General features: G+C 41.7%; 1 protein-coding gene across 3 annotated transcripts in view; it reads right to left on the reverse strand.

Moving 5' to 3' along the window:
* Positions 1–1704: 1704 nt before the first annotated feature.
* LOC121651705 (nuclear receptor coactivator 3-like) overlaps positions 1705–13988 on the reverse strand; it is a 70839-nt gene continuing 58555 nt past the window's right edge. For 2 of the 3 annotated variants that reach the window (XM_042004081.1, XM_042004082.1), the window contains 14 exons: positions 13484–13631; positions 12858–13387; positions 11691–12778; positions 11384–11516; positions 10094–10252; positions 9614–9841; positions 8013–8118; positions 7753–7924; positions 7125–7451; positions 6159–6278; positions 5696–5933; positions 5357–5534; positions 5030–5234; positions 1705–4494 (listed from right to left, as the gene is read on the reverse strand). In XM_042004081.1, coding sequence (XP_041860015.1) covers positions 4483–4494; positions 5030–5234; positions 5357–5534; positions 5696–5933; positions 6159–6278; positions 7125–7451; positions 7753–7924; positions 8013–8118; positions 9614–9841; positions 10094–10252; positions 11384–11516; positions 11691–12778; positions 12858–13387; positions 13484–13631 — 3644 coding nt within the window. In that variant the 3' untranslated portion in view covers positions 1705–4482. The remainder of the gene's footprint in view (positions 4495–5029; positions 5235–5356; positions 5535–5695; positions 5934–6158; positions 6279–7124; positions 7452–7752; positions 7925–8012; positions 8119–9613; positions 9842–10093; positions 10253–11383; positions 11517–11690; positions 12779–12857; positions 13388–13483; positions 13632–13988) is intronic. The other variant, XM_042004083.1, reaches the window with a different exon arrangement.

The following is a 13988-nucleotide window of genomic DNA, read 5'->3' on the forward strand; positions in this document are numbered from 1 at the left end:
GTAACTTTTGAATGACTTGGGATGTCCTATAATGGAAAAAGGGTCTCTATTAAAAGTTACGATAAAAAGTGAGCCCGCAAAGAAACAGCAGATGATGAGCCATTTTTTTCTTTCCCTTTTATTTTATACATGTATTTATTTTTATATTATTGATTGTATTTACTTTTAACGATTTAATATTTAATTTTATATTTCTTTCCAGTCCCCCCCTTGTATTTATTTATTTTTTGTTACATGTAAATAATTTCAGGCTTTAAGGGGTTAAGGCCCACTGAGATCACAGCCGTGATGCAAAACAGGGTCCACAATAACAATGACTGGAGGAAGAAATATTATTCACAATTATTGCATGAAAAACCCTAATGAAAGAAAAAAAAGTAGCACTTGTGTGGGTCCATTGGGATAACCTATTATTATTGCCCAGTAAATTAAATCATTGATACTGAATAACCATTTGGTATTCAGTTAGAAGTTCTTTGGCTGAAACTATTTTGTCTCCTCGGCTCTGCCTCATCTACTTTCATTTAGCTCAAGTGCTTCTTCTGGGTGATTGTGGAGTAGCGGTCATTTAGCCATCTGAAATGCCCCTGTTCAAGGGTTAAATGACCACTTCCCTTTGATCCCTGAAAGGGGCCCCCTGCCTCTGTAAAATGAATGTAACAAAGCTGAGCTCTAAACCTTTTTAGGGAGACAGCAAATATAAGGGCTTGTGAAAGGATTCACAGAGAAACAAGAAAAAAAAATGGTGTGATTAACAAATCTTTTTACGTTTTGCTTCTTTAACACTGTTTTCAGAAACTTCTAATACTGTCTATTGTATTGTGTTTTTTAAGTGCCTAAAGTTAGCCAACAGATGTTTCCATCAAGTAGCATATGATGGAAACTCTGATATTAGCATAATTGTTCTTAAGCTAAATTATAAACTTCCCAAAGTGTTTGGACCAAATTAGTTGACAATACGTGCCACAGATGATTATGTAAATGTGATTAAAACACAAACTGCATGGTATTACCACAATCTTTTTAAACTGGACCTGGAGTTACAAATTAATTTTATATCTTCAAGCGTTTAGTTATTTAAAGCTTTCAGATGGGCTGACAGAATCCTGCAGGTTTGTAGCAGCAGGAGGAGGAGGGGAGCCTGGTGGGTGTGAAATCGTTTCATGGGGGGCAAAATCATTAGGGGCAGGGAAGAGATAGCTTGAAGAACTCACACTCCAGCAGGAAATAAGGAGTAGATGAAAGCAAAGCTGCAGACGGCAGCATGGATGAGGGTGACACAACCCTCACAAATGTCCTTCACACTCTGAATTCCCCTCCACATGCTGATAGTCTGTCATCTACACATAAACAAACTTCACACACTCTGATGTTTCCTTTACTCTTTTTCTGCTGGTAGTTTAAAAGGAACGGTTACTGCAGTCACACACTGCTCCAGTGTGGAGGGGCTTTCCTGCATCTTCTACAGTCAAACTTTGTACGTGAAAAATCACAACAGACACATTTTAATGTTTAAATATAAATTTGTATTTACATCAATATTAACATCAAGAAACAAGGTAAGAAAAAACAGTATTTTACATCCTGTGATAATGACCACATGTTTCCCAGATGTGTTTTTTTTTCTTCTCAAGTTCCAGCAATGCAGTTAGAGGAGTTGTTTTCCGTTAAAGAAAAAAAAACACATACATTTTCTTTTTTTAATATATTTGTAGATTCATATTACTTCATTGAGACTGTGGGTTACAAAAAACAACACCAGGATATTCTTATGAGACATAAATGACATCAACCATGAACAAAAGCCTCCTTTCAAGCTTAAAAAGAACATTCTCTTGTGAAATAACCATTTTCAGCACCACAAATCCAACCAGATGTCAGGTCTACAGAAAGGAAGCAACAATCATTAACAAAAACTGGAACCACCTCAACAGAACCAGATCCCTACTCTAATCAATACAGATGAGGTTATATGTAATTAAATTTAGCTCCATGTATATTCTATGTGCAACAGTAAAAGCACACGAGTACTTGCACGATCTACATCAGGTTTTATCCACTGCAGAATGACAAACAAAAATCTTTGGATTGAGCATGTGCTCAAAGGTAGATGTCACAGGAAAAACAACAGAAATGAAAGAAAACTGAAATACAAAAATGAGGATTCGTCTGTCATGGAATTAAACATCTGCAAACAAACCTCACAGCGGGACTGATTTTTTCCCAAAGTCTCGTAACTGAGGCTGAAAGACCGTACGTGAGCAATATTCAAAGCACTTAAACCTCAGGAGCAAAATGGAAGCAAGAGGTCAAGTTCAGAAAATATTCTGGTAAGACATCTGGGTCCCTAGACCAGGGGTCTGCAACCTTTACAATCTAAAGAGCCATTTTCCCCCTCAAACGTTATGAGACCTTTAGAAAAAAGACAACTTCTATTTCTCATAAATATCTACTCTAGGAAATTTGCTGTTTATGAAGAACCACATTTTAAATTCTATTTAATTAGTTTTATAAAATAAAGTAAAACAAAACTTTTGCAAAAAGATGATAGACAGAGTTTCTTTCATGAGATATAGATATTAGAAAAATAAAGCCCAAAGTTTCCAACCTAATGACAGGAGAAATAGATAAAAAAAAAATTTACTGTTACTTTTAGTGTCATTATGTTGTGGAAATTCAGTGCAATTATTCTATGAAAAAAAAGAAAAAAATGTATTTGTTATTATCTCTATATTTAAAAACACGAGTTAGTTCCTTTGTATTTTTTGCCATGTATTAAGAGCCAAAAAGGAAGATCCAAATAGCCACTTGCAGCCCAGGCGCTGCAGGTTGCAGACCCCTGCCCTAGATGAACAACACAATCATGTGTCAGCTCTTTTTGTATAGGCATATTTTGTGTTCTTTTTTTTTTTTTTTGTATGAAGAAAAATAATTTATAAAAAAGGATAATAACCCACTAGCACCTCTTTAGCTAAGACTACATCCTAAGAAAAATACAAATAAAAAAGTGCTTTTTGATAGCGGGAAAGTGGCAGTATGAAAGAAAATCTACACGTACTGCTTACAAAAACAGGCCCTTCCTTTCCAACCGATGGTTAAAGTATTGAAAATCAAAGTTGACATATGACAGAATAAGAAACTTTTACATATCAAGCCTTACAATCTGTGCAAAAACAGTATGTGACCTACAAAAGCATATATATATTTATATATAGTACATTTGAAGCTTATTTACAATTCATATTCACAGAGAAAGAAAAGCTCCAAACGAGACATCATGTCTAATACTGCAGTACCGTCGCTTTGAGTACACAATGTGTCAGCTTTGTCCTCAGAGGAAAACCAGAGTGAAGGATTATTGCTAGAGACCTGCAAACCTACATGGAAATCTAAACTTTTCTTTCCCACTAATAACAAATTGAATTTCAAAACGGGTAATTAATTTTATTTTTGCACTTGTATCATTGTAAACCTGTGCGAGGCAACCAACATATCCATATTTTGAGCTAAAAATTGTCTCTTGAATGATAAAATGAACACCCTGACAAATCTGTAGAAATACTGAACATTAGTAAAGAATTACTTAAAAATGGTCCACTACTCTCGTTATGAATAAATACGATTAGATCATTGGATAAAATCTGTGCTTACTGCCTTTCTGCTGGTTCCCACTTCAGAACAAAGACTGCCAAGGTTAACCATTTCTGACCCTCTTTTCTCAGAGAGCAAAACTTGAAGAATATGCACGCAAAAATAAAACAGGAAATATCTGCTGCTATGCATTAATTCTTGGGTAAAGGCCTCTATATTGCCACAATCCTTTTGATGTTGGCTTTTCCTTAAAGTGCAATCAGCCAACAAGTAAAATCAGTCTTACTTACCGGCATCCTGGAGGATGAAACAATGTGCTACTGCTTAATGACATTCATGTGAGTGTCACAATCTGATGGCTCGTCAACTGGAGCCGAGTTTTAGAGAGATCCTCCAGGAGCAGCGGAGAGATGGTGGACAGAAATCTCACAAAGTTAAAAATCCCTATTTTCAATCTGGATACAGCTTCATGGTACATTCGAGAAAGAAGAGGATGTCGAAACACACTTGTCGATGTGATGCACCTTCATGGTTTGGTCCAGCAAGGGGTGTTTGTACACACACACACGCACACACACACACACATGGCAAGAAGAGATTAATATTAAACAACAGTCTACTAGAGGAATCATTCATGTCTCTGTGTGTGTAAAAACATCACAGTGGGTCTGATTTCATGTACGCCAAATGTTTTCACGTGACAGTCAGATTTTCTTCAGGTTGCCAGTCTGGCCATGAGTCCAGAGAGGAGTTCACTCCCCCGTCTGGTGGGAATGTAGCAGTACACACATAGACACAATATGCCCGGTCTACTCCACACACTCCAGCGTTGCAGCCGTCTCCCATTTCTGAGTGGAGATCACAGTGAGACGGAGGCCTCTGTCACGTCACTCAGCAGTACTTCTACATATACAGGTGGGGGGGTTAAAAAAATAAAAAAAGTGTGAATTACTAAAGTGCAGCTTTCAGCATGATAAAAATACAGGTGCACAATGGATTTTAAACCAGTAAAGACATTTTCATTTGTACAGTGAGATAGTTGAAGTTATTGTCTTTTATTGAAAAAAAGACAGAATTTTTGTGCCGCGTTGCAGCAGAGGGGAAATAAGACAAAGCAAAAATTTAAACAGACATTACTAATCTTTTTTATCATTACTATTTTAACAAATATTCTCATCATGATTGTCCTGAAGAGAATAAACTTGTTTTAAAGTTTGTAAGTAAAGCTGCATATGTAAGATGTGTGTGCCAATGAGTCCTGAGAACAGATGTAACACACACATTTTCAGATAAGATGTGGTCAGTACTGAAGATCTGCAATGCATTATGTGCACAAACAGTAAAGGGCACAGTTGTGTTTCAATCAAGACTGCACACACATGTAAGTGATATCTCACAGCAGACTTAAAGAAATGTATGAACCTCCTTCTGTGTATACCTGATCAGGCCCCATAGGCATGCGTCCCATAACCATTGGGTTCATTCCCAACTGCCCGCCCATCTGGCCCATGTGACCTCCTCCCCCACCAGGGGGCATGCCCCCATTCATCATCATGCCTCCATACTGCCCTGGATTCCCCTGCTGCCCAAACGGCTGTTGTCCCGGCGGTCCCTGCTGCCCAAACTGCTGCTGAGGGTATGAACTGGTGACGAAGAGTGACGGACAGGAAGAAAGGTTAAACTGTAGCAGAGAAGTTTAGTCATGCTTTCTTTTGTTTATCTCATTTCCTAGACAGACAGTTGTAAAGTTGTGGATGTGTCATACCTGTTTCGTCCTATGCCTCCCTGCGACCAGCCTTTCATATCAGCACCCTGGTACATGGGACCACTCTGTGGATGCTGTTGCATCATGGGGTTCTGAGGCCCCATGCGGCCAGGCATCATGGCGTTAGGAGGACTGCTGCCTGATGGGCCAAAAGAGGGGTCTCCCTGCTGGCTCATCCCTGTGGAGATAAAACCTCAAGCTTAAACTCTCTTCTATGTCCAGAGAAAATAAATAATAGATATATAATATCTTAAAAGGATGAAGAAAGAACCCGCGGTGCCTGCTCTCACCACCAGGGAGCAGCAGTATTCTGTTGGCCGCCTGCCTCAGCGAACTCACCGTAGCTGCCACCGTAGCCAAACTGCTGGGGGCCTGGCTGACCCATGTTTGGCCCTCCCATAGGGTTGTCCATGCCACCAGGAGCTGTGACATTCGGCGGAGGACTGAACCCTCCTGCAGCAGCTGCTGCCGCCTGCTGCTGCTGCTGCATTAGCATCATCATGCGCTGCCTCCTCATCTGCATGGTGACCACCTCCCTGCTGCGCTGAGCAATCATCTGGGCATTTAGGAAGCCTGGCTGCACAACACAGAACATTTTACTGCTTTCACAAATGACTTCATAATGATTGTTGTAAACTATAATGCTTCAACCGTCTCCCTTCTGACTGATTAAAAAAAGCTAACTGATTAAATGAAATTATTTAATTTCAAAGATGGCATCTTTATAACATATGCTAGATTTATTGTACAAGCTGTAATTAAAAGTGTTTTGAAATAAAAGTATATTATTGTGGTCATTTACTCTTTGGTTTTGCTCATCTACCTGCCCTCCCATGCCAGGTTGCATGCCGGGCCTCATGCCAGGGTTCCCTCCTGGGTTCTCCATCTTCATGGCCATGCTCTGCCGTGTCTGATTCATAAACTTGGAGAAAACACAACATTTAACATAATATGACAGAGCTGATGCCACTGAGGTATCGATATACTACTTTTTTTTTATTATTGTAAAGTACTTTTAATAAACTTTATTTATTAGATGAAATAGATTAATTATTCCCGAAGACAATTATTCACATGTGCAATTATTCAGTTTTGCTCTTGTGTTTACAATTTATATCAACATTTCAACTGTATTGTACTTGTGTAAAACATAGTGACAGCAGATAGATGGAGGTGTTCTACATATTTAAGCTTATTGGACTGGTAATGTTACACTCATGAGGGTTTAACCAGCAGCGTTGTTGTCAACTCGAGCCAAAGACACTGTCTCTGCATCGTTTATGACATGAGACATGCAACTCTTGAAGTCCCTTTAGAGTTGCAGTTCTCTCTTAACAGCATGTCACTTTATAGAGCAAGATATAGAGCTTGCCACACATAAAAACAAAAAGTGTTATGAGGCTGATGATCTCCTGTCTTCTGATTTATTTCTTATGCAATCCCTTCAGGAATTCACAATGTTGTGATTGTAAACTATTAACGTAAATTCAGCCAATCCTCAGAAATTCTGCACATCTTTGTAATTTTGTTCAATCACCACAACTTCAATGCAACTTTCACAAATCTCTGCACTCCTCTGCGTTACCTAATACAAGTACATCATCAAATTTACTTTCGTCTTTCAAGCTGCTGCAAAAATCAACCATTTTAGGTTGTAACAATCATTAAAAAACGCAGCAGAATCTTGGAGGGACTGCTTATAGCAGGTGACTGGATGTACACTGTGCTTGTAGTGAAGGTACAAATGTCCATTTTTTAACTTTCGTACCTGTTGTCCCTGCAGCCTCTGCTGCAGCTGGAGCCTCATGGGCTTGTTGGCGCTCATCATCCTGGGTCTCATCATGTTGGCACGAGGATGCCCCATACCCCCCATTCCTGCCATACCAGGGAAGCTGCCGCCTTGACCCATCTGTGAGAGCATGGGCCCGAATCCCCCCTGTTGGGCCTGACCCTGCATGGGGTTCCCTCCATAGCCAGATTGCATAGGCATGGCAGGGGGTCCGGGATAGCCCTGTCCATAGAGAGGCTTCTGGTCGAGCAACATGGACGGGTCCTGCCCTGGAAAAGGCTCCAGCTGCTGCTCTGCTCCCTGGTTCTGCAGCAAAAAGGACAAAAAAAAGTTTGCCAAACTTCTTAGTTTAATTGATTAATTTCCAGCTGCTTGGCTCTATAATTGTCTTTTTCTAAGCAGCACAGACGGACCCCTGTGGGCTCATCTATCTCCCTTTAGTGAGAGAACAGTCTGAACACAGTGAGTTATGACTGAAATATTGAACAGAAAGATGATGTAATGTTCACTTATGACTCATATCAATCCAATTTTCTTGTCTTCTTTTACATCGGAGATATAGAAGAGCACATGATGAGTATATTTGTTTTTGTTCATATATTCTTACCTGGCTGACGAGGTCTGGGATGCCCAGAGCTCTGTCTATCTCCTCTAAAGCAATCCCATCTGTATTATTCAGTAGTGAATCCAGCTGGTCTAGAAGCGCCCGCTCATCGCTCTGACCCTCGCTGGTGGTAGGAGGAACCAGAAGATCATCCAATGTGTTGCCAAACTGCCTTCTTCAACACAGAGAGATCACAAGATTCACATCATGTCATCTAATGACAAGTGAATGCAAACCAGAGAAACATGAGAATTTGAACTGACCTATTCCCCTCCATGCTCATCATGGCGTCTGGCCATGAGGGGGACTGGTTGGGCTGGCCCTGCTGGCCAAAGGGGCTCATACCCATGCCCATGTCAGCAGAACCTCCTAAACCATTAACACAAAAACAGACTTTATTACACAGTGAAAAGAACTGTAATCTCCTGACTTTCCACTGAGTGCCTTATAAGGTCAAAATTTTAATTCGTTCTGCTGAATTAAAACGACGACACTCAGCACAAAGAAGGAGGAGCACTCTTGAGAGGCATTTCTGATAAAGATATTTAAAAAACATTATAAAACAGCAGTTACACAAGCTAGGCATGTGAGACATATTCAGAGACTGTTCTTAACTTCTTCTTCATGAGAGCCCTGTACAGGGGCAACAAGAAACATGAAAGACATGTGGTAGAGTAGATGTTTGCACATGCAGGGGAAGCACCAAACCTAATATCTAACTTACCAAAAGGATGAGGAAGAACTTAAAGACCCTACCAAGCATTGGCATCCAGACAAAACATAATTCAAGCCCCAATTATTTCAACAATATGGCAATGTAACAAAAACATGAAAAGAGAAGCAAACCACACAAACAAGGTGTCCTATGAAAGCTGCTGATTACAAAGATGTCTATCTCTACCCTTTGGTTTTCACTGAAAATAATGGAGTTTTCTTTAAGGAGGAGATAACCATTTTCTACTGTATTCCTGGTGAAATGAGACACATATTTTGGTTCTGACACTTGTAGTAATCTCACATGATTTGGCTTTCTTTTGAGACCAAGATTATACATACAGCTCTTGCAATTGTGACGATATACTAACTGTTTTTGGTATGCCATTTGTACAGGAGGCAAAAAAAAGGCTTTCTGATAAAGAAGTTAAATAAACGTACTAAAGCAATGCTGTTAAGATACCACTTAGTCCGGCAGTGAACACCTTACTTCAATGAAAACAGGTCAACTTCAGCAGCAAAATGACCCAGAAGTCTAATACTATTATATACAGTACCTCTGCATTATAAGTTCTGTACTTCACTGACTTAACCAGTGGAGGTGGAGCCTCACTAAAATGATTATCTTTATTTGGCTTATTCTGCTAATAATCTTCTCTGTTTCTGATTTGTTTAGTTTGATTTTAGAAGATCGTGTCTTAGCTCAAAGTCGCACCATTGCTCAGCTTGACAGGTTTAAACGTCTGCTGTGAAAAAGGTCTCTTGACAAACCAGTGATAGACCACTGATACAGGCTGGCAATGTTGTTAAACCCCAAGACTTTTTCACTCTGGGATATAAAATCGTTACCACAGGCATTGATGCAAGCAACAGAGTTAAGCAGCAAATAAATCCAGCCTGATTTTTCACTTTCCGGTCTTATTTCTCCTGCTTCAGGGCCCACGCTACACCCACTGACCCTGCAGTTGTTCTTCTTTTGAAGATTGTTGCTATTTGGCTCCAAGCATTGCTGCGCCTGAGTGCAGCCCCACAGAGCACTTATCATGGCTGTAGATTTGTTTTTCTATTTCACCTTGCTTCTTGGGGCTTTTCACCATATAGCTCTGCTTTTAACACTACCAAATACCTGGCAACCGTATGACAAACATACCCATATCCATCAGCTGCTGCTGCAGCATAGATCTGGTGCCTGGTACACTGTTGGAGCGGCTGACCATGGGTCCTGACATCATGCTCTTTCCATTGTACTCCATGCCTGGCCGCAACATGGACGGGTGTCCTGCTGAACCCATGGGGCTGGCACTAGAGCGGTGCATGCCCCAGTCGCCTGAGCCCCCCAATGGAGACCTCTGGGACACCATGCCTCTGTTCATTGGTCCTGGTCATACACAAACACCAAACATGCGTCAGAATCACTCACAGGAGAGTCATGTGGCCCAGTCTTAGTCCTTAACATGTAGCTACATCTGCCATCATCATGGAGATAAGAGATGTGATATAGTAAAGGCCTGAAACTGGGGAACACAAACCCAAAAAAGAAAAATGAAAAAAAATGAGGGAAAGGGAGGCTAAAACAGAGCAGGAGGAAATGTGCTTAGAAAAATCAGCACCAGACCACTTGAACACACACCCATGTTTCCTGGGTAACCGTCTGGGCTGCCCATCATATTCTCCTGCTTGATAAGCATGGGGCGTCTCCCTGCTCCTCCGGGCCCACCAGGTGGCTTCCCTTCCAAGGACATGGCCCTCTGGAAGGGTCCTCGAGGTCCTGAACCCATTACTGGACTCCCTGAACACAACAAGCATAAAAGGAGAAATGATCCGCTTGAGATATGTGTGTTGCATTAGTAACTTACTAGGATGTAAAATAATTAAATCATATAAATTAGTAACATAGAATACATATATTTGTGATGCACTTTTAAAAGATTTATCTGTCTTTTGTGACGCTTTCAAAATTTTTATGAAAAGCATCAAATAATCACAGCAAATGAGATCAGGCTTCTAAAGGCACAAAGAATAGATAAAACACCAAACAATAAAATGTTGTTCAGCTTTAAAAAAGGCTGAACTAATCGAAAAAGAACATTTAAAGTTGTTTCATTTTGTGTGCTTTTTTTCACAGATTTCAACTATAAAATGGTAATAGACAGCCTTATTAGAAGTAGGAACTCAGACCTACACAAACCTAAAAATAACCTAAGATGCCTTTATCTATGATAAATGGGCCAATTTGGAATTAGATCTTATCTCTCTTTTATGAGAGTCTTTGTGACAGAAAAAAAAAAATCTCTGTCGAGGAAAAGCTGGAATGTTCCTCATTCAGAAACAGATGTACTACAAGAGGGAGGGGCTCTATGATCTGATACGAACATCAATACATCATTTGATATTCATGTAGCAAGTAGTTGTTTGCTGTTAAGACTGAAAGTATTATATGCTGGAACTTTACCTTCACCTCCTTAGCTTCATGAATCATCATTTATTCAGAGATTTATTCATTGCACTCAATGAAGTTATGATCCACTTTACAGATTTAACATCAAATATTGTATCTGAATATATATTTTTGATTAAAAAAAAATCAATAAGTATTATTGCTATAATACATATAATAAGTATAAGTATAATAAAAAGTAATGCTTCATGTTACTATTTCTTCAGTGGTTTAGTGCAACACGTTTCAAGGGAGCAAAAGACTACAATACAGCTTCATGAAAGTGCAGTTGATAAGAACGTGTTGGACATTTGCATTTGTTGTTGCAGTGAAATATCCCAGAAGGATGGGTTTTAACGCTGCCACATGCAGCTTCAGTGGCATTTTATTTGATATCATCACTAGTGATGTTACAACACCTGTCCTGTCACTTCTCATAGTTCTTTTTTTTTTAGTTCTTTTTTTCATCCTTGAATCACCTACCCTGCAGGCTGTCGTCAAGGCAACCCTGTGGTTTGTTTCCTGTGTCGTTAGTCCCTCCTACTCCAGCCTGATCAGGGTAAAAGTCAGAGCTTGAACCCCTCAGATCTCCCAGGATAGACTCCAGGTTGTGTAACTGAACATAAAAAATAACACGAATCAGTTTGTACATTAATGCCTAAAACGATTTTCATCCATTCACTGCAAAGACGGTAAGTTTAAGACAGGAGCAAATGAAGAAAGCTAATCATTAGGTAATGAAAATATTGCATTCAAGGTAATCTAATAACATCCCAAGACACATTCTTACATCATCAGGCGGTTCTGACTTGATCTTGCTCTCAGGATGTTCAGGTGCAAGGCTGCCAGCGGCCCCTGGAGGTCCCTTTCCCTCTAATTCTTCGAGTTTGGGTTTCACATCCACAGGCTCTTTGGAATCATCCTTGTTGAGGAGGTAATGGAGGAGAGCATGGGTCTTCTCCTTTTTGGGGCTATGCTGATCCTGTTTGGGGTCTGTAACCAACGCAGGGCCTGACCCAGTCCCTGAGCCTCCTGTTGCAGCCTCCCCGCCCTCCTGGCCTCCAAGCGACACCTTTCCTGTCGCCTCTGCCGTGATCTTAGCCACTTCATCTGGAGTATTGCCATTTTGAAGAAGCTTGTGGAGGATCTTGTGCTTCTCTTGCAGCGAGCCCGTATAGTGGGCTGATGAGATCGATGCTGAGGCGCCACATTGTCCGGTTGCTTGGCCTGAATTGGCACCGGTTGAGGAAGAGGAGGACACCCCTGTGGATGAGGGGCTAGTCATTCCTCCATTAGTGTCCTTACTGTCTGATCCCACAGTAGTGCTGCTGCTGCTGTTTGCTGAGGGTGCTACAGATGGTCCTGTTGCCCCACTTCCACCTATTCCCAGCTCCTCCGTTGGAGAGGTCAACAATTGCAGCAACTTCTTATGCCCCTTACTGTCTGGTACCCTCCGTGGGGGTTCAGAGCTCACCGCTCCAGCATCATTACTTCCCTCGCCAGACTCTTTAGTTGCTGTGGCTGCCTGACTGTCAGGCCGGTCTCCTGAACTCTCAGCCTGAGGATGCTGATGGTGATGGTGGTGATGGTGCAGTGGGTGGTGATGGTCACCAGATCCATGCCCTAAGCTTCCTGCTGGACTTTTGGAGCCATCTTGGCCTGGTTTGGTCTGCTGACTGGGTTGAGAAGAAGAGGAGGAGGAGTGGATGCTGGGAGAACTGTCGGGTTTGTGGGCTGTTGAGGGGGAAGTCAGAGTTGAAGGAAGCGAGCTCCCGACTCCTTCACTGATGGCTTGTAGCGCGTTCAGAGAGCTACTTGAGAAAGTAGAGGTGCTCCCTCCTCCACCACTGCCAATACCACTCATAGGTGAGTGTATGCCTGGAGTAGAGAGAAAACCCATTGTATGTAGTATTGTAGTCAGTAAATTAATAAACAAAAAGGTTTCTGATTTACTTACCTCCAGGGGAAAATTGGTTGGCGCCCATCTTTGGGCTACCCCGGGTCCGGGGTGACATCAGGAGTCCCTGCTGGGGTCCACCCATACGGGGACTCCCCGATGGGCTGTTCATGCCACTGAGCCCAAACCCACCGCTGCTTTGAAACGGGGGCTGCTGTGAGTGCTGCTGCATGCCTTGGCCTGGGTGATTCATGGGACCCATCTGATTCATCTGGTTCATGTGCCCCACTTGATTCATCTGGCTCATCTGATTCATCTGCATGATGCGGTTGCCTATGCCTCCACCGCCACCTCCTCCTCCACCGCTCCCTCCGTACATAGAGCCACCTCCCATTGGGCCCATATGACCCATGTGGCCCTGTTCATTCATGCCAAAGCCCCTGTTCATGTTGCCCATGCCTCCCACGCCCATTCCCCCACTTGTGTTCACATTCATTTGGTTGTTTGGGTTGGCACCACCCAAGCCTTGTTGTCGCATGTTGTTAGGCATCATACCACCACCTGACGCTGAGCGGAAACCATTCGGTTCCCTTTGGGGTGAGGGGTGAAAAAGACAACAAGGTTCAGGTTATTTTTCATTAATAGTACTGTGTTTGAATAAAATGTGTGCGTCACCAGCGTCTGACCTCTGTAGAAGGTGTGTGGAGATGAAGCCTTGCGGCTCGTTGCTCATGGGGTGGCGATACAGTTTGCTCTTAGTCTGGGCTGTGACCGGAGTGCCGTCAGAGAGGGAGAAACGGTACAGGGGTGTCTCGGCGTGACCCTGGAGAAAGGCTGCACAGAGGGAGACAAAACAAACCACCCTGAAACACTGAACTGACAACTAAGGTCATCAGCCACTTCCGTCATGGTAAAACCAGCACCGCAATCACAGAGAAGATCAATCTGGTGCTCAGACATTCTGATTCATGAGATCAATATAGAAATGCTTATGCATGAGGTGCATTTATGTGTTTACACAGCTGGTCTCATTGAGATTCAAAGGTACTGTCTGAAAAGATAGAAAGCAACAACAAAATAAAAACGAATAACTTTCCGTCAGAAAGTTAACCGTTTATTGCTAATATTAGAAAATCGTGTGATAAACTGAATGCATAACAAAAGCACAGTTGATCAAGTGTTGTTGCACCC

Source organism: Melanotaenia boesemani, chromosome 13 (assembly GCF_017639745.1).
Source record: "Melanotaenia boesemani isolate fMelBoe1 chromosome 13, fMelBoe1.pri, whole genome shotgun sequence".
In the NCBI taxonomy this organism is placed as follows: Eukaryota; Metazoa; Chordata; class Actinopteri; order Atheriniformes; family Melanotaeniidae; genus Melanotaenia; species Melanotaenia boesemani.